Raw genomic sequence first — 25,660 nt, 5'->3', positions numbered from 1 at the left:
ATTTGACCCCCTTTTGCTGCAAATAGCTCTGACCTCAGCCACTGGCATCTCAGCCCCAGCACCTGCTTTAGAGCTAAGGATATTGCCGCATCGCCACCATCAACACCGCCCTCACTACCCACCCCGTGGTCATTACCATCATCCCAGGTACCGGCCCCATCATCCCCCAGTCAACCAAATTGCATCCCACGAGGTCTCGGGGGGTGCTGGAAACCAGGATTTGGCCAGACTTCCGAGTGCATCGTGTCCAGACCAGGGATGCTCAACAATTTTGCCCCTTAGGTGGACACTGGGCCATGCCCTGAGACATTTTTGTTTGTCACAACTAGGGTCCTGCTGGTGACATCCCGTGCATAGAGGTCAGGAATACTGCTAGACATCTACAGTGCACAGGACAGCCCCCCCCCGGCCCCTAAAAATTATATGTTCCAAAATGGCAATAGTGTTGAGGATGTGAAAACTTGCCCATGGAGGTCCTACGGCCCTCAGTCTACCTGACCCTGGCCCTCACCCCAAAATGCGCACATCATGCCACTGTTCCTGGACGAGAAGAAATCCTCACCAGCCCATCTTATGGCAACTCTTATGCACACTTGTTTGGCGTCCTCTGCTTGTATTAAAAAGCGAAGAAGAAGAAAGTGCTCTGTGGCCACCCTCCAGAAGGAAAACGCACAGAAACCACAGACACCCGGAGCACAGGGTGCACTCGGGATTGAGGTCACACTTTTGCCTAGGGCCGGGAGGCAGGGACTGGGCTCGATCCCGGGGGGTATAAAGGCAGAAGGAGTGCTCAGGGCCTTCCCTCCACTGCAACAGTCAACCTGGAGTGGCTCTCCCTCTGTGGCCAGCTGGGAACAAGAACCATGAAGTGGATGGTGGTGGCCTTGGCCAGCCTCCAGCTCTTGGAGGCCGCAGTGGTCAAGTGAGTCTGGGGCCTGGCTGCCGGAGCAGGTGTGGGTTGGGGCGTCCGAGGCAGAAGGGGCTACAACCTTTGCCCTCAGGAAACGTCTACAACTGAACCAAAGGAGAGTTTGTCCATTAGATGCCCAGCAAGCCTTTACAGCAGACAGACTCTGAGCATTCATGGTGAAGAAAGACAGGCCTCTTTACTGGTGTTACACCACTCAGAGAACGGGGCGCTAATGCTGCACGCAGGGTAGGGGGCTGAGAGTCGTGGGTTCTTCTGATGGGTCAGGGATCGGGTCAACTTCAGGACTGATTGACTTGTCTTTCCGGCCCTGGTCTGTCCGGTTTCATCAACTGTGACTGGGTGGTCATTCCCTTCCCTGGTCTGGATCTGCAAAACATCTCAGCAATTTGTGTGAGTGATGCTATCTCTGGTAACAAAAGCAGAGGCCGCACACCTTGGGATTGCGCGGGCTAATTCATTCCTTCTTCTCTTGGGCTTTGTTTTCATTGTCTTCAGCATCCTGGGGTTTTCCCCTGTAATCTTTAACTTGGGGCCGCATGCCTTTCTGCAGACTTAATTCTGTTGGTGGTTGTCCAAACAGACCCCGGATGGCAGGATTGCTTTCCTCCTGCAGAAAGGAACGATTATTTCTGGATAGGCAGACATTTGCTAAAAATTCCCTTAAGGCCCAAAATTTATAGCGCAGATGGCACAATCATTGAAGCAGAAACAGCGGTAAGGTGATGTCTACGTGCCAGGTAAGGTGTCAGAAGAAAGGGAGCAGGAGGCGTGGCGTCCAGGACCTCCAGAGCGCTCCCGGCCTGCACACTGCTTGCTATGTGACCCTTAAAGACTGGTGCCTCCAGCTCCTCTGACAAATCTGTTTGCGATATGCAAATTCTGTCGAGATGGTGAGCCAAGCAATCGTCAGTTTTCACAGCTCAATGTGAATGGCTGTAGCTAAGAATTTCGGAAGAATGAGGGGTCCTGACGGAATGGGGATTCGGATGGGGAAAGAAAAGAAAGAAGCAGCACTTCTGGAGTCTGGAACGAGCCTGGGTGGACCCACAGAGGCCCCTTATGTAATGACAGCAAGCTGGTCTTGGAGGAGGACAGCCAAGGGGATGGGGGCAGAAGCCCAGAACTCAGAAGTTCCAATTCCAGAGCTGATCTGGGCCCCAGACCACCCAGGCCAACTTCCGCATTGCCTGGTGTCTGGAGAAAAGCAGTGATGAGCCCCAGGCTAGGGGATTAGCAGTGTGGGCAGACCTGGGACCCTGTCTTCTGAGTCCCAGTCTAGTGCTGTCCCCTCTACCCATGCTCTGTCACATCAGCCGGGGTCAGGTGCCTGAGGACCACCATAGCAGAGGATCTGGGGGGAGCTCTGCCATCTCTGAAATCTTTCTTATAAACGCACATATCCTGGGCTGCCTGGCTGGCGTACTCAGTAGAGCACGCAACTCTTGATCTCGGGGTCCTGAATTCAAGCCCTACGTTGCACGCAGAGCTTACATAAAAGAGAAAGCGTATATCCTGCCAAGGGTAATGGCCGAAGTCCCCTCCCCTTTCTGGGAAGGAATTTATGGGATACCTGAGAACAGAGGGCCAGGGAAGGATGAGGAGCCTTGAGATGAGATGTGGGCAGGCATGGGTGGAGGTATTTGTTTTCTGAATCTTGGAGCAAGTCCTGAGAAGATTTTTGAAAGAAGAGAGGGAGAGGCAAAGAGGGAGGCAGAGGGAGAAAGAGACAGAGACAGAGAGAAAGGGCCAGAGCTGGAGCCAGAGCAGATGGGCACACGGGACAGAGGAGCAGGGAGTCTGGGGCATGTGGCTGGAGATGGAGAGGCGGGTGGGTGGGGGGGAGAAGGGACTGGGACCATCAGAGGTGCTGTAGGAATGAGGGAGGCCCCGTCCTTACCCCAGTCCCTCTGCAGAGTCCCCCTGAGCAAACGAGAGTCCATCTGGGAGACCATGAAGGAGAAGGGCTTACTGGGGGAGTTCCTGAGGACCCCCAAGCACGACCCTGTGCAGAAGTACCACTTTGGCAACCTCAGTGCCGTCTACGAGCCCCTGGCCTTCCTGGATGTGAGTCCTGACGTCCTCCCTGGGGCTCCCTCTCTCTACCGGCAAAGTCTGAGGCCAGGCCCTGGGGGTGTGCTGCACCATCTACTTTGCACCCTCCCATCAAGCCCCTGGGGCCTGTCAGACTGGCCTGAAGGGCTCTGTGTTCTGGGAAAGTACGGGAGCGAGGTTCGGGCCTCTCCCTCTGGTGTGGGTTATAGGGCAGGGGTTCTGTCCATGGAGGTCTGGCTGGGCCTGAGGGTCCCTGGATCCCTCCAGAGCTAACAGCCTGCCCCATGGCCCCCCCAGAGTCTCTACCTTGGTGAGATCAGCATTGGGACTCCTCCGCAGAACTTCCTTGTCCTTTTTGATACTGGTTCATCCAGCCTGTGGGTGCCCTCTGTCCACTGCCAGAGCCAGGCCTGTGGTAAGTGCTGGGCTTGCAAGGACAGGTGGCTGGTGAGGGACTGTGAGGCCGGGGCACTTCCATCCTGAGAGTCAGGGACTTGGCCAGGATCAAGGGGTGTGTGCAAGACAGAGAGGAGAAGAGGCCGCCGTGGAGCTGGGTGATTACTTTGCCTTCCCTCTCACCCACATGTGTGCAGAGGGTTCCTTCACCTGCTCCAGCCTGACCCTTCTGGTCGGTCCGGCCCACTTCTCTCTGCTCCATTCTGTTCACTGCAGACAAGGCCATTCCCTCCCACCAGCATCTACAATAATCTTTCTCTTCCACTCTCTCCACTCTTCACGAAGTTCTCATTGAGAGTCTCCCTAGACACATGGGACAACAGTATAGGATGTGGTCCCTGTATTGTAGTTGTATTTCTTTTTTTTTTTTAATGTTTTTATTTATTTATTTTGAGAGAGAGAGAGAGAGAGAGAGAGAGAGAGAGAGAGAGAGAGAGATCGAGCATTCAGGGGAGGGGCAGAGAGAGAGGGAGGGAGAGGATCCTAAGCAGGCTCCACACTGTCAGCGCAGAGCCCCACCCCGGGCTTGATAGCACGAACCGTGAGCTCATGACCTGAGCGAAAATCAAGAGCCGGACGCTCAACCAACTGAGCCACCCGGGCACCCCCTTGCAGTTATATTTCACGACAGGCCAGGTTCCCCTCCTTAAGGCTGCCCTGGTCCCTGCCAGAGCTTTGGGGTGTGGGTCCTGACACTTTTTCTCCCAAGAATGCCTCGTTGGCCTTGTTCCTAATCTCTCAGCTTCCTGGTATGACCAGTTTCTTGATGGGGCGAGGGTGGGGGGAGTGCGGGCATGCCCTGGGGTTCACCTGCTCCTACAGCTGATGGGGGTGGGGTGGGGATATAAAGGGAACCAGGGAGGTGGAGAAGGATTCTATGCATCCTGCCCCGGAGGGTCACGGTCAAAGGGCACCCCAAGGGTCTGTAAATCAGAGGGGGCTTTGAGGCCAATGCTGGGAACCCCCTTGGCTGGCCACCCCTTGACTCCGTGGCCAGGGATGCTGAGGTCCCAGGATGTGAGCACAGGCTGGGACAGAGGTGGACCTCCCTCCCCCTGCCAGCCTGCCTCCCCAAACCCTCCCTCCCACTGCAGCCGGTCACTCCCACTTCAACTCCAACGCGTCCTCTACTTACTCCAGCAACGGGCAGATCTTCTCCGTGCGATACGGCAGTGGCGGCCTCCGCGGCATTTACGGCTATGACACTCTAAGGGTGAGCCACGTGGCAGGCTGCTCCCTGCCCCGGGACGTGGGGACTGTCCCTGGGGCTCTGAGCCGGGTTGGAACCTCACAGACCTCACCGTCTCATGGGAGGTCAGACGGAGATGCTGGAAAATATGGGAAAACTCCTAGTGCTTTACTGCGTACAGGCCGGGAAATCAGTACCCCCCCAGGGCTCCTTCGTGCAGTCACCCGGCCCTCCCTGACTGCATCATGTGCCAGGCACCCAGGACACCTGGTCCTCTCCTTAAGAGGCTTAAAGCTGGGGGAAGATGAAGGGTGGGGGCGGGGGGGTGGTGGCAGGGCTCAGTGAGGCCGTTTGAGAGTGAAAGTGGTTCTTGTGAGACCTGTCAAGAAGGCAAGGGGCAAAGGCGATGGAGGGATGCTCAAGGGAGCCTCTGCGGGGGGAAGGTTTGGGGGAGGTGGGGAGAGTTACACTTATCACCTCTCATCCCCCGCGCCCCCTCCAGGTCCAGAGCATCCAGGTTCCCAGCCAGCAGTTTGGCCTGAGTGAGCTTGAGCCAAGTCCCTATTTCCTCCATGCAAAGTTTGATGGCATCATGGGCCTGGCCTTCCCTTCCCTGGCAGAGGGTAGGACCACCACCCCCCTGCAGGGCATGCTGCGGGCAGGCGTCCTCTCCAGCCCAGTCTTCAGCTTCTACCTGGGCAGGTAAGAAACTGCTTGCGTGTCCTTAGTTCCCAGGCAACTCCCTCCATTTTCCCCCAGACCCTGGAAAAGGGTGAGGCTCAATGCTTTGGGGTTTGGAGGGCTCCCATCAGGGAATGGCTCCAGCTACTCCCGTGTCTAGCATTTTCTTCCTGGGCTTCTTAACATCGATTTTTGAGAGACAGAGCGAGACAGAGCACGAGTGGGGGAGTGGTAGAGAGAGAGTGGGGACGCAGAATCCGAAGGAGGCTCCAGGATCCGAGCTGTCCGCACAGAGCCAGACGCGGGCCTCGAACTCACAGACCGCGAGATCATGCCCTGAGCCGAAGTCAGCCGCCTAACTGACTGAGCCACCCAGGCGCCCCTTCTTCCTGGGCTTCTGAACTGTCCCTCACTCCACACCCTTTCCCCCATCCCTGCATCTGTTCCCAGCCCACTCTGACTTTTCTTTGCATCTCTAGTCCAGGTCAGAATCTTTCCCTCTTCTGGGTGAACGTAGCTTTGAGTGTGGCTGCTGATTCTCGATACATCTTGGATTTACCTGCTGCCCAGAGCCTCCATTAGCTCATTGCCTTCTGAGCCAATATTTTCTACCTGGACACTTCTTTTGTATAATAATCGATGGCCTCATCTCCTTTGATCTATTGTTCTAGCCACGCCCTGGAGCCTTCTGGTCTACCTTCATCATTTGCCCCTGACAAGTTGTTTTCCTCACAACACACAAGCGATGGCCCAGGAGCCAGAGGGTGGGGGCAGGGGTGAGTGGCCTGGAATGGACTTTCCTTCTTTTCCTCTCCAGAGCTAGTCAGCCACCTTCTGGAGATAGTCAGCATCTGCTATCTGGGGTTTAATCGCTTGACTCTGACTTTCAACATTACTCTGTTTCTAATGTTGCGGACTTTAACTCTCTACCTCTGATTACAATTAGCTTTGAGTTTAGCCCTTAGGAACTCTGTCCAATTCCACACTCAGGTTCAACCACCAGGGGAGGCTGAAACACACACGAAAAATCCTCCCTTCCTCTCTGCCAAGGACCTACCTCCCTCCGGTCCCAGTAGGAAAATGACAAGTGGGGCTCAGTGTCAGGCTCCCACTGACATACGACACGAAGCAGCAAGAAGCGGAAGGGACAGGAGAAGGGCATGTGGGGTGGGGGGGAGGGGGGTGCACAGGGAACCTATACAACCAGTGGCTTTCCCTGAAGCAGGGCCTTGGGGGGCAGCGGTATCTGGAACCAGAGGCATGGGAATGCTGAGGGGCTCAGCTTGGAGCTACAGTCAAAAAGGGGGACAAAAGTCCCTTCCCTCAGGCTTCCACGGTGTGAGGGGTAGACACAGCGTGGGGAGTCCCACTGTGACGGGCAGACACAGCCCTGCCTTCGGGGAGTCTGATGGGGGAGACAGAGCCAATCTCAGGGAGCCCCAGTCTGAGGGAAGAGACACAGCCATGCTGTCAGGGAGCCCTAATCTGAGGGGGAGACACAGACCCGCCTCGGGGACCCCCCCCCCAGCCTGCAGCCAGGGCAGGACCTCTATTTCCCTCTGAGAGTGATTACTCAGTAGGAAATCTTTTCCATAGTCATTCCCTGACTCACTCTTCTCTTTGCCTTCTGCAGACAGATGAACCCTCAGAAAGGAGCAGTTCTCATATTCGGGGGGATCGACCACAGCCTGCACAGGGGTCCGATCTACTGGGCCCCCATCACCCAGGAGCGCTACTGGCAGATTGGCTTTGAGGAGTGAGTCTATGGTGGGGTCCCAGGCACGTGGGCAGGCTTTGAGGCGTTTCATGTCACACACACACACACACACACACACACACACACACACACACAAATACACAGAGATGGACACACACAGGAAGGTACTGCTGGCAGGTGGGGATAGAGGACCTCTGAGGCCTGTCCCCACAAAGCTACAGCTGTCCTCTGCTGGAGATCGAAGGTCCAGCTCAGCCTGGAAAAATGGGGTGGGGTGGGCATGACATACAGGGTAGGTCTTAGAATTCCCAACATAGACCCTGTGGTCCAACACTATGTGCTTAGAGATTAGAAACTGGGATGTATGTGGGGGGATCAATGTGCTCAACGTACTCACAAAGAATCAGTGACCCCGGCTTTCAGTGTTTCTAGAACCTTCCTTGGAACTGGTAAGAAAGACATTCCATGACCCGTTAGGTGGCTTTGGGTAGAGTCTGGTATGGTGTAAGTCAGGGGGATGGCTGGATTGACCTCTGCAGAGTCCTACTTTTCTGAGGTGCACCTTGATTCTACAGCTGTAGCTGTCTGTCCCTCAGTGGTGGGGAAAGCCCACTTCCCAGCTGCCCTGAGCTGGGGGTGCTGAGGGGGTTCGTCTCTTCACCTTCAGGTTCCTCATTGGTGGCCATGCCACCGGCTGGTGCTCCCAGGGCTGCGAGGCCATCGTGGACACAGGCACATCTCTGCTCACGGTTCCCCAGCAGTACCTGAGTTACCTTCTGCAGGCTACAGGGGCCCAGGCGGACCAGTATGGACAGGTGCGTCTGGTGGAGACATCCCCCTTCTTTTAGAGAGACCCTCCAGGAGGCATTTATGATCCTCCTCCGGCACAGGAACAGCCCGGCTCCTGGCCTCCATGCTTCTAGCTGCCCCGAAGCACTGGAGGTGGGGGGCTCTGGGATGCCTGGGGCTGTGGGCCCGGAGGCGGATTCAGGGGGGGCTGGCACCTTGTCCTGAGGGGACATGGGGAGGTTGCTACTCAGCAAAATTTCCTTGGAGCTTCAGCCCCTCAAAGGAAACTGGTTCAACACTTGCCAGGCTTGGGAGTAAGAGCAAGAGAGCTGGAATGTGGGGCCAAGTGGGGGAGGGGGGCCGGGGTGGCTGAGGTGGGGCTGGCAGGTCCTCTGATGTGGACGATGAGACCCTTGGGCCCTGTTCCTCTCTGCAGTTTATGGTGGACTGTAACAACGTCCAGAGCCTGCCCACCTTGACCTTCCTCATCAATCGTGTGCAGTTCTCCCTGCCATATTCCTCGTACCTCTTCAGAGTAAGTCTGCAGGGATGTGACTGGGTGTGAGGAGGGGCTGGGAGCCGGAAGCGCTGGGTCTCCTCACCACGTGCCATTTCCCAGCTCCTGGCAATGCTGCCTCACGTTGTCCACCCACCGATTCCAAACCCCTTCTCGGGCACGAGGCTGTGACACAGAAGAGTGTCATCTGTTATATATTATTATTATTAATCAGTGTGGAGGGCACTGGGTTGTTTGTGGCGTACTAGCTAGGGTCAGCCCTGTTTGCCTATGCTGTCCCACCGGAATGTCACAGCATTCAAGGAGGGAGGCGCTAATTTCTATTTTACAAGTGAAAACTTGGAGGTTCAGAGAGGGTAAGACACTGACACAAGGCTCCACAGCCAGTCAGCGTGAAGCTAGGTTTGGAAGCCAAGTTGGGCTGGCTTCAAGGCTTTGCCAACCAGGCTGACCTACTCCAAATGGGGAGCAAAAGAGAGGCGGAGGGGAACCTGGGGAGAGGAGACTATAGATGGTTACCGCAGCGTGCATTTACCCATTCCAGACCTCTCTCCCACCGCCCCAGCTCTGGGGGCTCAGTTGGCCTGTGAGCCCTCAAGGGCAGAACGTCTGGCTTACTCATTTCTGCGTTTGTGCTCCCGGCCTGGGGCTCAGGGCTGAGCAGGGCCCTGTCCATGCATGAGTGAATGTGTGCTACCCTTCTGTGCAGGGAAATGACATTTGTGCCATTAGAGTCCAGGCCACCTACCTGCCCTCTAGCAGTGGCCAGCCCCTGTGGATCCTCGGGGACGTCTTCCTCAGGTCCTACTATTCCATCTTCGACATTGGCAACAAGAGGGTGGGCTTTGCCGTTGCCACCTAGACTGAGTGCCTGGATGCCTGGGCTCCCTTCTTCCTCTAGATCCCCCACCCCGAGCTTCTCTGTGTGCTTCTTCTCTGGACTCAGCCTTCTTTTTCTAGATTTTGGATTTTCTCTCATAATAAATAGTTCTTTTCCATGTTGGCCAGCGTGTTGTTTTTAGAGGGCAGTTGTGGCCTGTAAAGCAGCTCCTATCACAAGAATCGGGGGGGGGGGGGAAGAGTGGGAGTCAGGGGTAGATTTGCCTCTACTGGACCGTGTTCTCCTTGAGCGGCTAGGAGGCTTGTGGTGGCCGGGGGTGGGAGCGGGGAGGAGGGTTACTGAGATTCTAAGAGGGATGGGGCATGAGGTAGGGCTCGGGGAATGGTCCCTCTACCCCTCAGAGCTTGGAGTCTCTTCACAGCTTGTCTCTGGAGAGAGAAGACAGTGGTAGTTGACATTGAAGCAGGGCATTCCTTTGTGATGGGTCAAGGGGCCTTACCCCAACCACCCAAAATGCTCCGCTGACTTAATTGACCGAATGACCACCAGAATCACCCCAGGCAAGTTTTCTAGCACTGTGACTGGGGTTTCCAATGCATCCTACACCTAGGCCTTTGGCTCCTCACCTGTGATCAGGTTTGCATGGGAATTTCTGAGAGATGCTGGATGCCTGTGTGCACTCGTGGCAATCATGGGTCCTTCCGGGAGGAGGGTGATGCTACCAGAACCTGTTTCCAAGAGGGCGTCAGAAGGTCTGGGTTGAGTGAAACTGATCATATTTACACCTAGACCCTTACGCCCCAAGGGTCTGTTTGAAGAAGGGCTGGCCCTTAATTGTGGACAAGAGCAATAGCTACTTGGAATCACCGGGAAATCAAGCCCATTTGTTGTAACGAAGTGAACAAGAGATGTTTTCTCCCTCTAGATTTCATTCCTGTTCTCCTTAGGAGCCACCCGCCAAAGACCCACAGATCTGGGGCTACGTGGTACTGGGCAGAGGAGGAAGTGGGGAAAGCAGAGAAGGGTAGCTCAGAGCTATGTAACTTCCAACAGGGGAATGACATGAAGTAGATCTGCAAAATGTTTCCCTGCAGCATGGTGGTGGGGGTCACCAGCCAGGTAGGACTGATGAGGCTTGAGGAGGGGTATAATTGGAAAACTCATAATGGGAGGGAGGGAGGCTCCTTGGACATATTTTTCCATGCTGTCCTTGATCAGCCTGACCCCAGCCTTGTCCCTTATGTTCAGGTGCAGGGGTGAAAGCACGAGATCCAAGTCTGGCATTCCACTCCCAAACATGAGGGAAACTGAGGTTTGCCATGCAGTAGTTTCTATAGCAACAGCACACTATCTGGGACCCTATATCCTTCCTAGACTCCAGGCAAGACAGCCTCCTGCAGGCCTCTCCTTGGGGTCAGAGAGGCCACAGGGTGTACATAGGGAGCTGGAGTGCGTGGCATCACTGACTGAGAAGAGAAAAAAACTTGCAAAAGGGGCAGAAACGAAGTGCGACATAAGTTCCAAGTTAAATGCCAAGTCCCCCTTACCCAGGCCAGGGCCCACAGAGTGGGACTACAAATCCCGGCGTGCCTGGCAGAACCGACGGGAGGGACTACATTTCCCCGCGGGCGCCGCGGTAGGCCCTCGAGGGGCGGAGCAGGGCGGGGCGGGACCGCGGGGGGGCGTGTGCTGCCCTCTGCCGGGCGCGGCGGGAAGTGGGTGCGGATTGACAGTGGGAGCCCTGGCGCCGGGCGCGGGGCTCGGTGACAGCGGAGGCGGCGGCCGCGGGCTGGACATAGGGAGCGGCGGCGGCGCCGACGGCAGCGTGAAAGGGCGGGCAGGGCGGGCCTTCCCGGTGGCGTGGAGCCGGAGGAGTCCGGGAGGGGGCGGCAGGCGCAGCTCGCGGGCCGGACACCTGAACTTGGGACAAGTTGCCGGAGCCGCGGGGGACAGGCGGCGGACGGATTGACCTTCAGAGATAGGTGAGAGGGACCGAGGGCCAAAGGGTGAGCGGAAGGCTGGGAACCCCGGACCCAGGCTCCCCCGCCCTGATTCTGTGGGTCCGGGAGACAGGTGGGTGGATGGGGGTGCCGGCTGAAGAGGGGACAGGGAGTGTGTGCGCCGCGCCGCCACCCGCCCCGCTGTCCGTCTAGCCCGAGACGCTGGGCACATGGCCGGAGTGGCGCTGCCCGCCGAGCCCAGGAACTCCTCCGGCCCCTCACTGCAGGCCCGGGCCGGGGGCGGCTGGCTTCTCTGCGACCTTATGTAACCAGGCGGGAGGGGCCGGGGCGGGCATGGGCCTTCCCGGCTCCGGAGCTGGGAGTCGAAGGGGCGGGAGGCGTGGGAGTGAACTTGCAACAAGTTTGAGGGACGTGTGGGCCTTGCGCCTACTCCTTCTCCACCGGAGGCGGTTGGGGCGGGTGGTACGCGGGACGGCGCCGGAGGCCCGGGAGGTGTGCGGGGGCCGAGTCTGGCCCAGCCAGGCCCAACCTGGATGGTCCGGGGGAGTGGGAGGGCCGGGGCGGCGCCACGCCCCCGGGCTGGAGGGGGGCGGGTGGAAGTACCATCCTCCCCACCCCCCTTCCCGTCCCTTCTTCTCCCTCGGTGTCTTGAAGAAGCCGCCGCTGCCCGCGTCCCCTGGTATCCCTGAGCTCTGTCTTTTTCTCCTCCTTGCATTATTCCCCGACCTGTGGGAGCCCCAAGCCCAGAGCTCGCCCTCCGCGCGCCCCTCTTTTTACTTTCCCGGGAGCTCCCGGCCATCTGCCCGTCCCCGAGTACCCCCCACCTTCTAGGTCCCGAATCCCGGAAAACACGCCCCCTTCCCCTTATTCCCTTAGTTCGCACCGCCCAACCCCATGCTGCCCCGCCCCCTAACTCCGCTCACAGCCTTCTCCCCACCTCCCCGAACCCGGGTCAGCTACGCGGGCGCCGCGCGTGCACTTCCCTCCTTGAAGGGAGAGGGTTGATGTCAGCTCCGTTCCCGCCCCTTGGCCTCTTCTCGGCCAGGGGTTCTGGCTTCACGCACGGCTGCCCCGAGCTGCTCCGGTTTGCGCGAGCAGGTTCGCGCCGCAGCCGCCTGGCGTGCCCCGGCCCCGCGCACAGGGGGGAAGAAGGGAGGGCGCCCGGGGCGGGGCTCGTCTGCACGCGCGTCCGCACTGCCCGGAGCTCCCCTCCCCGCTCTCTGGCGGCCGCTCACCGCGGAGCCCTTCCCATCACAGTCCACTCCAGCCGGGAGTCTCTCGCCCGTCTGTTCTGGGGACTGTTCGGCGCGAACGGTTTCGGACTGGCGTTGAATGCGGTGCTTTCTTTGGCTTTGCGTCCGCCGGAGAAGTGTTAACTGCCGCCCAGACCCCACCCTGAGTGAGGGGTCTTAGTTGAGCAGGGAAGGGGCAAGGCCGATGCAGGCCCTTAGTGATACTTCTCCGATGTGGGCTCGGGCCCCTGCACCCTCCCGGTCCAAGATTCCACTGGCCCAAGACCTGGCAATTCTTGGGGTGGGGGGAGGAGGTAGCTCTGGTTTCCTCTTGGGCGGCCAGATGCGGTTGGCTCAGATCAGAACGTAGTTCTTGGCTCCTTAGCCTGTTCGCGCTGAGGCTTTCTCCGTGCCCAGCCTGGTGGACAGCCTCTAGGCCCTGCCTTCAGGCAGATCACAGTCTGGGGGAGAGATGCCAGCGATAAAGGCCAGTCTTAGACACAATGGAGGGGAGAGTCCTGCGTGGTAGTCTGCTGGTATGCTGGTGCCATGCCTCAGTTTACCCAGTCATGGGTAAAAGCAATTTACTCAGTCACCTTCTTTCTGCCTGCCCCCCCCCCCCCGCCCCGGCTGCTGGGGTGGGAGAACTGGGAACCAGAAAGTGTAAATGAAGTGCCGTTTGGGTGACTCTGTGCTCGCTTCTCTGGAAGGGGGCCAACGTTACTTACAGTTTACAAGGCCTGTTACAGCTACAGTGCTATTTTGCCCTCTGCGAGGTGCAGACAAATCAGAATCCTATTCCAGCTCCCACGGAAGTGGTGCAGGGCGTGGGGCAGGGGACATCCCCTCAGGTGAACACTACATTCATGGAAAACTAGCTGGGCTTCCGAGGGCTGATGGCAGGGTGACTCACAGTCAGATGGACAGGGGGTGGGCTAGGGCAGGCAGGAGCCCATCCAGGGGCCTGGGATGCTGGGATACCCAATGCCCACCTCCATTGCCATTGAGGCCCCCTTTCAGCCTCCCACCCTTCAGGCCTGGCTGTCCTTTGAGGGTCTGGCTTCTGGCCCTGATTCCTCTTGGAGCTTTGTTTATGGCTGTAATTGTATCATTAGCTGGAGTTTATAGACTTACTTAGCACCTGCCCCCACAGGGAGTGGCTCAGCCACCCCCTGGCTTCTGTCTCTTCCTTTTCAAAGTCAACTTGGTTTCTGCCGGCAGCAGGCAGCAGGGGGGTTCCCCAACCGCAGCTGGCATGAAAGCCAGGTTGGGCCTTTGTCCTAGGGATGGAGGGCAGTCAGCACTTGGGGCCCAGCTTGGGGCTGCCCTGGAGATGACCGTGGAAATTGGGTTGACCTCCTCTGCTCCAGAGGGAGGGAGTTCGGGATTTCCAGTGCTGCCAGAAGTGTCCACGTCCCAGGATGCAGCAAGTGCATGTGCATGTAAGGTGTATATCCTCATCTGAAAAAAGAGAGAGACAAACACACGCTCCTTCTGGGCTCTTGTGAGGATTCAGGGTGGAGCAGTGCCTGGTACATGGTGAGTCCATAGGGTTGCTGTGTGTTCCACTGTGGGTGAGTGAGATTGATACGAGTTTTGTGTGTGTGGTTATGAGATTCTAGGTATCTAGATACATGTGTACAGATGAATTGTGTACGTGTGTGTCTATGAGAGTATCACACGATATTATATTAGAATATTCATCTCGTCTCTATGCTCTAATAGAATATCCTAATAAAGTTATAAACAATAGTTGCCAACATTTATATTGTGTGTTTGCTCTTTGGAACGAAGTAGGGATGATTGTTTTCATTACATAGATTCAGAGAAGTTAAGCAAGTTGCCTGAAGTCACACAGCTTCAGAGTGGTAGAGATTCTAACCTGGGCCCAAGTGACTCCAAAATCCATGTTCTCAATCTCTAAAGAAGACCACTTCAGGGTTTCTTAGGCGTTCTGTCCGAAAAGGTGGGCAGAGGGTGGTCTGGCAACCTTCTCTTCCCCAACAGGGTGTCCTGCTCTGAGCAGGGGTGGGAGCTTGCTGAGGCCTCTGCCCCAGGACTGCACCTGTCTCCCAGTAGTGCTGCTGAGCTGCTGACACAGGTGACCAGAGTTCTGTGCTGAGAGCTCTCCCGACCTGCCCGGGGAGAGGAGTTCAGACCAGGCTTCCTGGGTCTCCTTGGTAACCTCACACATTAACTTACAGCAAAGCCCTCACTAGGCACGTGTTTACTCAGATGTGGGGACAAGTCTGTAGCAGCTATGGAGGGAGAATGAGCCGTGGCCAAAGTCGTGAGCATACTGGTGTCCTCTCACTGACAGGCTATGTGGCTGGGGCAGGTCCCTGCTCCTCTCAGCCTCAGTTTCCACATCTGTGTACCTAGATCATCTGTGGGGTACCCTCCAATGTGAACCCTCTACCTATCTTTGGCAAAGGCACCTGGACAGGAGAGGCTTCCAAAAGGGAGGGACGTGTCGTGTGTGTGTGTGTGTGTGTGTGTGTGTGTGTGTGTGTGTGTATGGTGGGGGGTGTGGTAGGGGGTACTGCTGAAGTCCACTCAGTAGAGTTGTAGCTATAGGCTGGCCCTGGTGGTGTGACCAGCCAGTTTTTCCTGGGACATAGTCACAGCCAGTGTGTACTGAGCACTAGCTAAGTGCCACCTAGCCAGGAGATTGTTAAGAGCATGAGCTCTGGGGCTAGGCTGTTTGGCTTGGAATCCCACCTCTGCCACTTACCAGCTGTGTGGCCCTGGGCGAGCTGCTTAACCCTGCTGTGCCTCTGTTTGCACACCCAGACTAACAGTGCTATAGTGAGGGCTAAGTATTCTGCTGCACGCTGCATGTACAGGACCTCGAATGGTGTCATGCTCAAAAAAGTGTTATCATGATGGACTCTTACGGCTCATTTATTTCTTTATTTCTCATTTCCAAGTGAGGAAATGGAGGCATAGAGAGGTCCAGTGAAGAAAAAAAAAAAAGACCTATGGGTTGCAAACAGGATTCCGCCGCACGTCTGACATCCTCAAACGAAATGCCTTACGGGGGGCGCTTTGTGGCTTCCCTGGCCGCAACCCCCACTGTTCCCTGTTGACCACACCTGGTCTCTACATTTGACAAGGTAGCAGAGGGAACTTGGCAATGCTTGCAGCATCTCTGGAACCCCTGCCCCACCCTGCCCTGGCCCTGGCCCTGGCCCTGGGGATTCCTTGGGTAGCATCTGGCTTGGCCACTTACTCCCCATTCCTGACCCATAGCTTTCCCCTGCACTTCTGCTGCCTGCCCCTCCTCCCCTCTGCACCCGATGTACAGATCCCCTTGGCTGCAGTGTGACCGAAGGCAGCCATGATATCCCAGCAACAGGGCAGGATCTGGGACTTGTTGTGCCCACAGGAAGTGCTTCGCTGTGGGGCGACGGGGCAGGGGGTGACAGCAGAGGGTAGCTGAGAGGGGCAGAAGCAAGAGGCAGAGTCATCACCAGCTTTCTTTCCTGGCCCTTAAGTGTGGGCATGAGGAGGAGGGGAGAAGGGACGTCTGACCATGCCTGCCCCCTTCCAGCTTCCTTGGGGGCAAGCCTCCTTGTTGGCTTTTCTCCCAATGGCAGAGACCCTAAAGTAAAATGTGATGCCATGGGGATTAATCCCTAATTCCAGCAGACTTGCCAGAAATCCATAGTCCATATTTCCTCCTCCCAGCCCTTGTTCATGCTGGTCCCTTCTCCTGATACACGCTCCTCTGCGCCCCTCCCCCTGTCCAAATCCTTGGTCCATCATATATATATATATATATATATATATATATATATATATATATATGCATGTGACTCTTGAAGGAGGAGCTTTGGCATCAATATGTTAAAAATTCCCCAAATGGGAGTATCTGAGTGGTTCAGTTGGTTGAATGCCTGACTCTTGATTTCAGCTCAGGTCATGATCTCATGGTTTGTGCAGAGCCTGCTTGGGATTCTCTCTCTCCTCTCTCTCTGCCCTCTCTGTTCACGTGATCTCCCTTTCTCTCTCAAAATAAATAAATAAAGTTTAAAAAAATTCCCCAAATGATTCTGATGCCCTTTCTCCAAGGCTGTGGCTCTCAAATTTGGGCATCAGAATCGCCTGGAGCAGTTGTTAAGACACAGATCGCTAGGCTTTACCACCAGGGTTCCTGATTGAGTAGGTCTGGAATCAGTAGGTCTGCAAATTCCAGTAGGTCTGGAATTTGTATTTCGGATGAGTCCTTGGGAGATGGATGCTAATGTTGCTGGTCCCCAGACCACACTCTGAGAACCCGCTGCTTTGTAGCTACCCAGCCAAGAGCTTTCTGTCTCCTGGGTCTCTGATTGCTTTGGGCCTCTTAGGTCTGTCTCCTTTCTGAAGCCAGGTCCCACGAGGCAGGGACCACTGTGAAACCATTTGGTGACCGCCAGTCCCTGGTATAATCGGCTTCCCTTGCCCACTCTGCCTCCCTGCCCCCACCTCCCATTAAACTGACCACTGTCCAGCCTTGTGGTCTTGGCACAAGACCCTCTGGGACAAGTGCTCAGAAAATCATTGCTGCTTAAGTACAGTGGGATGAGGTGGACAACAAAGGACAGCACTGTCCCCAGGAGTCATCAGAACACGGGGCAGGATCTAAAGCTCCTCCTGCAAAAGTGCTTGGAGCCAGAGTGGCATTGCTGGAACACGGGGTGGGGTGGGGGGGGCATCCAGAGTGGCCCTTGACTTTGTTGAAATGAGGCTGTAGAAACACCCATCATGTTATTTTACTTTTCTACCCCATGGTGGGCAAGTATTGGATCGCTGTTTGAATTGTGTTTCTTGCTAAAAAAAAAAAAAAAAAAAAAAAAAAAAAAAAAAAAATGATAGGGACGCCTGGGTAGCTCAGTCAGTTAAGGGTTAAACTTCAGCTCAGGTCATGATCTCACGGTTCGTGGGTTCGAGCCCCGAGTCAGGCTCTGTGTTGACAGCTTGGAGCCTGGAGCCTGCTTCAGATTCTGTGTCTCCCTCTCTCTCTGCCCCTCCCCCTCTCATGCTCGCTCTCTCTCTCTCTCTCTCTCTCTCTCTCTCCCCCCCACCAAAAATAAATAAATGTTAAAAAAAAAGTTAAAAAATGATAAAACATGCACAAAAAGCAGCTGTTCCCTTCTCCTTTCCTCAGACTGGAGATGCTGGGAGGGCGGAGGGAGGAGGAGGTGTCACTGTTGGATGTAAGGGTGTCTCCATCATCTTCTAGGAGGACTTGGGCCTTCAGGACAGCAGATAGTCAGGCCACCTTGGGGGTTCACCCCTGGGCTCTTGGGGCAGTTCCTTCCTTGGAAGCTGGGCGAGCTGGGGCAAACCTCAGTGGGAGGCGAGAAGAGGTGCCCTATCCCCAGTGCTTAGAAGAGAACCCGGTATACAGTGGGTGCTCAGTAAATCTTTGTGGAGTGAGTGAGTGAATGGGTGTGACTTGAGCCCCATCAAGTGCCCAGAAATGAGGACACAGCAAACGCTTTACTCGGGGTCTCTGCCCTGCAGGCAGGGTATCACCTTCATGTACTAAAACTCAGGGACAGGTACATAGCTGGACAAGAAGGAGCTCTGCCCCCAGCCCCCGCCCTCCCCAGGATCCAGGTCCAGCCTCACTCTGGTTTGGGGCTGACCATCTGTCTCTTCCTGTAGAGAGTTTGCCAACAGCACCTCCCTGCCCCCCCCACCCCTCCCAACCCCCCTTCGCCACCCTCCCCCACTGCCAACCCCTCCCCCAGCCCCCACCCCTGGTTCTACTAGTGGGTCTGTGGGGTGGGGCTCCGGTTTGTTTTCTCCTGTTTGCCAAGGGAAGTCACAGCCTGTCCTCTGCCTTGTTTATCATTGGTTTGGGGACAGCACCTGCCTCAGCCCCCCTACAGAGGTATGGAGTGGCCAGGAGGTGACACACTATCCTGTCCCGCCCCTGTTGCGTCTTGTCCTCTCCTGGCTCTAGCCAGGTGTGTTCTCAGCTGCCCCTGAAGCATGGTGCTGGCTGGCTTTGCCGTGGGCCGACTGGGGCTGTGGGGCTGGGAGGCTTAGTAGCCAGCTGGCTACTACTACCCCTATATTTTGGAGAGTAGAGGACTGAGGCCTGGGCAGCGTGAGGGAGGCTCTCCGGCACCCCATGGCCTTAAGCACCTCCTGGGTAGCTAACACTGTGCCGGCCAAGCAGGGTGGGTGGGAATAAGAACACAGCTCCTCCCTCAAAGCTGACAGCCTCACTGGGAATTTCACTAACCAGAGGACAGAGAAAGGCAGATTGGTGTTAAGATAGTACAGAATTACATACTAAATGAATGTATGCTCTTTGCTCTGAAAAGCATTCTTCCTTGGTCTAGAGAGTTTACAAAGGGACTCATGCAAACATGGAGACCTTGGCTCAGCCCTATGCACCCTCCAGACCCCCAAAAGGGCAGCTCTGTTGCTCCCTGGGTCCTCTTACCTGGGAGTCACCTCTGCAGACGTGGGAAGCCTCAGTCCTGGACATAGTCCTTCCTTCCAGGAGGACTAGTGGCTGCTGAGTGCAAGGGGGAAGGAGCCACAGGGAGGTGGCTGGCCACCCACCTGCACTCGGAAGCCCTGGGCCATGGGGGATGTGGTGCTCAGTTGGGCCCAACCACTCAGACCTCTTTGGGTCTCCCTGTTGCTGAGCCCCAAGACTTGACCAGGAACCTGGGGCAGGGATTCTGCTCCCCCCGCCTCCAGCATCGTCCCTTCTTCCCCCTTTCCTCTGCTCCCCACGTCCTCATCCCTCTCTACCTCCATTGACTTCCACTGCATGTGGAACATTGGCCCTCCATGCATGTATGTCTCTCTCTCCTGCTCTCTCACCCCTTCTCTCCCTCTTAATTTCTTTTTTCTGCCTCCCTCCTTTTGGTGTATTCAGAGGGCTCCTTTAGTGCCTCCCCAGTGTGAATCTCCGAGCCCTGCTGTCGGGGGGCAGGGGGGCTCCCAGAGGAATCTCACCCAGGGCAGAGTGAGGTGGGTGTGAAGGCACCCAGCCTGAGGTAGCCCCCTGCCCTTGAGGAGCCAGGGGCTTGCAGTGGCTGGGACACCCCCAAAGTGGTGGTGGGGAGATGCAAGGAGCCAGAGCTGGCTCCCTGGCCAGCTGGGGGAGCCCCTCCACGGACAGCCCTGAGCATCTCCGGATAGTCCCACCCTGTGACTTAGCTATAGATTCTCATCCAGTTTGTGGGGCCTAAGTACAGTGGTTCTCAAAGTCAGGTGTGAGAAGATAATAGTAGAACTTCTGTTTCTGTTTATTTATATCCCACCCTTGTCTCCCCCTTTTATTGTGAAATGCACCATGAGTGCTGATATGCACGTAAACATACATGCACACCGTAATAAGTCATTGTAAAAGTGAACACCCAGGCAGCCACCACCCCAGTGAAGAAATAGAACGTAGCCTGCACTCCAAAATCAGCTGGTGAGCCTCGCCTCTGTCACAACCCCTTCCCCCCCGAGGTAACCACTATCCTGATCTTTCTGGTAATCAGTAATTGCTTTTTCTTATCACGTAACCACTGATGTCTGCAATCTTTATCAAAAGAGCGTAGCTTTGCCTGATTTTGAATTTGATACAGCCAGAACGACGCCGAACATGTTCTCTAACGTTGTGTCTTGTCCACTCAGTGCGTTTGTGAAGTTCACCCACGTTGCTCCGCGGAGCCCACGTTCACGGCTGTACACGCAGTTCATTCCACGGCATGCACTTGCCACCATGTTTGCATCCGTCCTGCCACTTGCGGGCATTTGGTTTGCTTTCCTTCCTTGGCTACCGTGAGCGCTACTGTTAAGACCATCCTTGTACGTGTTTCCTGGTGCGTCGGTGCGTACCCTTCTCCAGAGGGCCGATAACCCCGAGTGCAATTGCTAGAACACAGGGTGTCCAATGCATATTTCACCTTTAGGAAATGTTTTGTTAAGTGGTTGTACCAACTTATTCCTCACCAGTGGCACCTGAGAGTTCCCGTTTCTCCATAGTGTCGCCAACACTTGGTGTTGGCAGACTGCTTAATGGCTGTCGTGCTGGTGAGTGCGTAACAGAAGCTCATCGTGGGTATCACTTTTCATCTCACTCCCCTTCTCATCTGTTTTGTAGATCTGTTTTTGTGGATGCTGGCTGACCCGCACGATATATCCATACGTTGGTATTTATCAGCAGTTTGTGAGGAAAGAAGCAGGCAGTGGGGGTGCCCATCATTTTTTCCTCATAAGAGTTTGTGATCAAAATAGCCGAGAGACTATTATAATACTGAATGCCAGCGAAGGGCTGGAGGTTGGAGGGGTAGGAAGATGGTCTTCAGAGGAGACCCGCAATGGGGCAGCCTCTGCCCAGAGGGTACTAAGCTCACAGAGGACTCAGGCCCTCTTGCCCAACACATCTGGCCAAGGAGGAGGAAGGCTATAGGGCTAGAGCCCTCAGAAGGTACCATGCAACTTAGAATTGGCAGGTGCCTATCCTTCCGGGTCCCCTAGGGCAGTAGTTCTCTACCGGGGGGGGGGGGCGATTTTGCCTCCTAGGGGACATTTGGCAATGTCTGATGACATTTTTAGCTGTCACAACTCAGGAAATGCTGCTGGCACTTAAAGGATAGAAGCCTGGGATGCTGCTAAATATCTTACAATGCCCCGGGCAGCCCCCTACAAGGACTTATCTGGCCCCAGAGTGTCAGTGTTGAGATTGAGAAATTCTGATCTGGGAATAGAGCCAGGAACTGAGATTTGCCATAAACTTGCTACATGGCTTTGGGGAAGCTACTTCAGTGCTTCAAGCCTCATAGGGAAAATGAGGGTGGCGAGGGGTCCTGCCCCCGCCCCTTCCTGAGGCTGTGGTCAGGACTCGGGGGAGGGTGGCTGTGTAGACACTTTGGGAAGCATCCCTGCAAAGGGGCCTGCGCTGGTTGTTTTCTTTGTGGTCCCAGCCCCTCCCCCTTGACTGTGCTCCCCGTCCCCTGAACTGGAGGTGTCAGGTGACCAGCTGTGGGCTCGCCCTGGTTCCTGCTATTCCAGGCCTCAGGGCTGTAGGGGAACCGCCCTGAGGGCTCCAGCCTTTTTGATGAGGGCAGCAGAAATGAGGGGCTCACTGGGGGAGCCCTGGGGCCCAGGTAAAACCATTTCTGACTTTGTCCTGAGCTGGGTGGGAGTCCAAGGTTGTGTGGGGTGATAAGAGGTGCCTATCACACTCTTTATCTGAGGCCCCGTTGTAAGTCTGGGCCGTAAGGGATGGGAGTCAGAGGTCATTCTTGGGGGCTCTGCACACCCAGGCCCGTCTCCTGCTCACCGTCTGTGCCCTTCCAGAGTTGTTATGCCAGAGAGGGCCCAGGGTTGGGTCAGAGTCTGGGTCAGAGCTCCCTGGGCCCCTCTGACCTCCCTGTTCTGGGGCGCGCTTCACCTTAGTGGCATCTCCTGCCTTCTCCAGGGGTCGCAGCCAGCCTAATCTTCTTCCTACTGCAGTGCCTCTTCCTGAAACATACTCTCATTGAAAGGGTCTAGTCAACTCATCCACCCTGAGGTCTAGGTGACTGACAATGGCTTAATAATTGCCGGGCTTTCTTGGCAAGGAATGTTACCTATCAAAGGTGGGACTCCCTTAGACACCAGAAAGAAGCGCTAGCGAAATGTCAAGTTTCTTTGACAGGCTGTGAGAGAAGTACTTTGGGCGTGAGGAACCCCTGAAGTCACGTGTTGAGCAAGAACATTTTGTCACAAGTGAAAATTGTATGGCGGCTCCTATCTTCCCAGAACTTCATAGCATAACCTTGGTCTCAGGGTCCATTTCAAGGTGGGGCTATATAGCAAGACTGTGAACTGGGTGTCTGGAAGCCCTGGGAAGGCCCAGGACCAAGGTGGCAGATATGTGGTCAGTCTGGAAGGTGGTGGACCATGGGGCTTTGGGCTAAGAGGGTACATGTCTCCAGGAAGGGCTGGGAGGGTGTATAGGTTAGGGCTGGGCTTGCATTGGACCTAGTAGGCTTCCTGAAAATTCTCCCCGCTCTGTGCCTCTCCATCTTGGGGGGGGGGGGGCAGGTGCAGCAGGGCCTATGCATTTTGAGGCCAGGCTGTGTGAGTAGTGGGGGGCTGTCAGAGGCTCAGTCTGGGAGGAGGGAGCGCACTGTAGGGGTCCTGGAGCCCAGAGTGGGGGAGATGGGGTGAGATGGAGCTGGGAGCCCGTCTGTGTTGGGTAGTCTTGTGGGTATGTGAAGCCTTTCCGGGCGGGCGTGCGGTTCCCTCTGCGCCGTGAGTAATCCTCGGCCACACTTGCAGCTCCCAGGGGATTGTGCAACTTCCTCTCAGGCTGAGGTGCAGGGGGCTGGGTGAGAAACAGCACTGGGGAAAATGAGGAAACTGGGGCCTGCGCCGGGGCAGGGGCACGGGCCTGGGCTCTGGCCCCCCAAGTTGCTGAGCTTTCCAGGGGGCCTCCTTCCAGGGGACTTCCGTCTCCCAGGTCTGAGGGAGTGTGTGCACATGAGTGTGTGTGTGTGTGTGTGTGTGTGTGTGTGTGTGTGTGTTGTGTGTTGTGTCTTTGGGGAGGTAGGTGAGTGGGGATGAGGCCCCAAGGGCTAAACTGGCATTGGGGTATCTTTCGAAGAGGAACGGGAGATACCGAGTAGGGTCGGGGTTGGGGAAGCAGGTGGCACAAAGAAGGGGTCCCTGGGCCAGGCTTGGGGGGAATGGGGATGGTGGAAAGTGTGGGAAACCAGGATTCAGAGGAGGTGGCTACCAGCCCCACTTCTGAGGAGCTGGGCAGCCCTGGGCAGTGTAAGCACTCCCTGCCTCGTCCTCACATCTCCAAGCTCATTTTGAGGCTCGGGTGAGGCCACAGTAAATACCTCCTTGCCTCAGGGATTGGGAACAGACACCCTGCGGGTCCCCCTGGGTTCGAATTCTGACCCTGCCACTCTGCAGCTTTGTGATCCTGGTAAGCTACTTAGCCTCTTGGTGCCTCAGTTTACTCATCTGTAAAACAGAGGTGGCAATTATAACGCCTACCATGTGGGTCCGTTCTGGGGATTAAAAGACCTAATTCATGTAGAGTGCTCAGAGCAGCGCCTGGAACCCAGCAAGTAAGGGCTCCCCGCACAGGCAGACGCTTTCCTGGTACCCAAGCATGTTTGTAAACAGCAAAAAACTGCCCAGTGTTCATGTGACTATTTTTGATGGCAGGGATTTGAGCTGGCACCAGGGATGATGATAATAAGAGCTCACATTTCCCAGGCCTTACTTCATTTCAGGTACTGTGCCAAGTGCTTGACCGGCATCAGCCCCTTGAGCCCTCATAGTCACCCAATAGGGTGGGTGCTGTCATTACCCCATTTCACAGATGGAGACATGGAGGCACAGAGGGAGGGGTCCGGTGACTTGCCGCAGGGCAAGTGATATCAGTGAGGAGGGACAGCAGAATGGTCCATGGGAGCCCTGAGTCAGATCCGCGGCCCCCAGCCCAGCCCCTTTCCTGGGTTCTGCTGGAAGTGGGTTGGGAGGAGGGAGCAGGGTCGGCTGTGAAGGTGAGAAGCCTGGCCGCCAGGCCTGTGGGCTCCGGCCAGTCTCCGATCAGGTAGTCAACTAATATAGAGTTGAGTTAACACAGGGAATGGCTTTTTAGAAGTTGGCATTGGAGTGGACTTCCTCGGGTGTCCCTCCTGCCAGTGTGTGGACTTGAGAGAGGGGCTGAAGACCTTCAGTGGGTGGGCGGTGTGGTGGGCGGTGAATGTGGCTCCAGATTCAGATACACCTGGCTTTGAATTCTGCCTGAGCCATTTACTGTGTGACGTTGGGCCTCCGTTTCTTCACGTGCAGAATGGGCGTGGTAAGTGTCCCTACTTCTCAGGGTGATGACGAGGAGAAATGAGATGCCGTGTAAAGTGCTTAGCACAGACCTGGCCCAGAGTGAGTCTGACGAATGGATGACTTTATTAGACACCTGTTGTAGAGACGGCCATGTGCTGGGCAGGGAGTTTAGGCCACATGGATATCCCAAGAGGGCTATAATTTGGACTGTGGATCAAGGCCATTAATTGGACCCTAATTTCTGGCCATGAAGTCAGCTTAGGGGGTCTTTTTTTTTTAATAACAAAGAATAAATAGAACATCCAAGTGTTTTGCACAGTATTGGCAAATGTTGTCTAACTTTTTTATTTTGTGTTCATGTGCATGGGTATATGTGCTAGGGGTGTGTGTGTGTGTGTGTGTGTGTGTGTGTGTGTGTGTGTGTACTGGGCCAAATAAGATATATTTTTCTGTAGATCGTGGTATTTGGGGTCACCTCCTTAGAGATTATCTCCCTCTTGTGCAATGCTTATGGGGCACCTACTGAGTACACCACATTCGGGGGGCCAGACTAAGATTCTGGGCCCAATTCTTAGCATGGCATCTGTGAGGGAGCGGGCCCTGTGGGGGTCAGCAGAGGCAGAGGGGGAGCTGGTTGGGGAGGGCTTTCTGGGTGATGACAAGCAGCGGATGGGGACGGTATAGGGTGACAATGGCCGGGGTGAATGGTTGACTCGGGGTCTGGAGCTAGAGAGCCTCGTGGGCAGGTGGAGGCTCCCAGTCAATGGAGGGCTGTAGGACCAGACCCATGCAGGTGCCCATGCTAGCTAGAATAGAGGGCTGGGTGGAGGTCATCCCAGGGCACTGGACAAGGGCTGTGCCTGTCTCCTCTGGCTGTGGCAGGGTGGGCAGAGGAGGACTCAGGGTTATTGATGGTCCTCCAATCGCCAAGACCCACAGGATCTACAATGACTCAGTGAGCCCCAAGGCCCATGACTTAGCCATTTCCTCCTTCCCCTGGACCTTGGGAGCCTCCTGAGCCTTCTCCCTTCTGCTTCCCCAGCTGGCTTGAGTGAGTCTGACCTGGAACCTGGATAAGTCAGCCCTGAGCCCTGGTCCATGGGCCAGAAGTCTGTTACTTAGATACCTGCCCAGGGTCAGCCGGGGCCTCAGTTTCTTCATCTGTAAAGTGGGCATACTAACCCTTGAGCAGCTGGCCTTCTGGTTGGTGATGCTAATCTTGTGACCTATTGTGGATGAGGTGGCTGTAGGAAGCGTGAAGGGCTCTGGGTGGGTTGTCAGTGTTATCTCTAAGGCTGAGAGAGCTGGGGAAGGTCATGAGGACATCAGCTGCCTGACTGGAGAGCCCCCACCTCCCCACCCTGTGACCTGGGGCCATGGGGCTGTGATCGGGAGAGCCTGTGACCCGTGGTGAGCTGGGACTATCCCTAGTTCTGAGGGGGAGGTGGCCTTTTAGGAGCCTCAGAGGATGAGACCCAGGTTTGACCTGGGTCTGGGAACC

At 55.8% G+C, this 25,660-nt stretch overlaps 3 protein-coding genes across 7 annotated transcripts in view; 2 read left to right on the top strand and 1 right to left on the bottom strand.

The window, feature by feature from the left end:
- Window positions 1–863: 863 nt before the first annotated feature.
- Window positions 864–9,335, top strand: PGC (progastricsin). The gene is made up of 9 exons (XM_003986131.6): window positions 864–922; window positions 2,845–2,995; window positions 3,281–3,398; window positions 4,534–4,652; window positions 5,131–5,330; window positions 6,943–7,065; window positions 7,694–7,841; window positions 8,252–8,350; window positions 9,042–9,335. Exons 1-9 carry the CDS (start codon window positions 864–866, stop codon window positions 9,192–9,194), a joined length of 1,170 nt encoding a protein of 389 aa, XP_003986180.2. The 3' UTR covers window positions 9,195–9,335.
- Window positions 1,081–12,628, bottom strand: LOC109499666 (basic proline-rich protein-like). 2 transcript variants are annotated; one of them, XM_045057535.1, is made up of 7 exons: window positions 9,800–12,628; window positions 9,568–9,601; window positions 9,081–9,382; window positions 8,342–8,497; window positions 4,575–4,767; window positions 3,290–3,742; window positions 1,081–1,538 (listed from the first exon to the last, which is right to left on the bottom strand). In XM_045057535.1, the coding sequence occupies exon 1, from the start codon at window positions 11,931–11,933 to the stop codon at window positions 10,746–10,748; it is 1,188 nt and encodes a 395-aa protein (XP_044913470.1). In that variant the 5' UTR covers window positions 11,934–12,628; the 3' UTR covers window positions 1,081–1,538; window positions 3,290–3,742; window positions 4,575–4,767; window positions 8,342–8,497; window positions 9,081–9,382; window positions 9,568–9,601; window positions 9,800–10,745. The 2 variants fall into 2 exon arrangements, with proteins under 2 accessions (XP_044913470.1, XP_044913471.1); XM_045057536.1 differs by lacking the exon at window positions 3,290–3,742.
- TFEB (transcription factor EB) overlaps window positions 11,028–25,660 on the top strand; it is a 54,730-nt gene continuing 40,097 nt past the window's right edge. For 3 of the 4 annotated variants that reach the window (XM_045057532.1, XM_045057534.1, XM_045057533.1), the window contains exon 1: window positions 11,028–11,155. The gene's annotated coding sequence lies outside the window, so the exon portion shown is untranslated. Of the gene's footprint in view, window positions 11,156–13,007; window positions 13,906–25,660 lie in introns of those variants that run through there. The other variant, XM_045057531.1, reaches the window with a different exon arrangement.

Source organism: Felis catus, chromosome B2, assembly GCF_018350175.1.
Source record: "Felis catus isolate Fca126 chromosome B2, F.catus_Fca126_mat1.0, whole genome shotgun sequence".
Taxonomy (NCBI): domain Eukaryota; kingdom Metazoa; phylum Chordata; class Mammalia; order Carnivora; family Felidae; genus Felis; species Felis catus.
The sequence above is the reverse complement of the archived record's forward strand: the minus strand, read 5'-3'. Positions and strand labels throughout refer to the sequence as shown.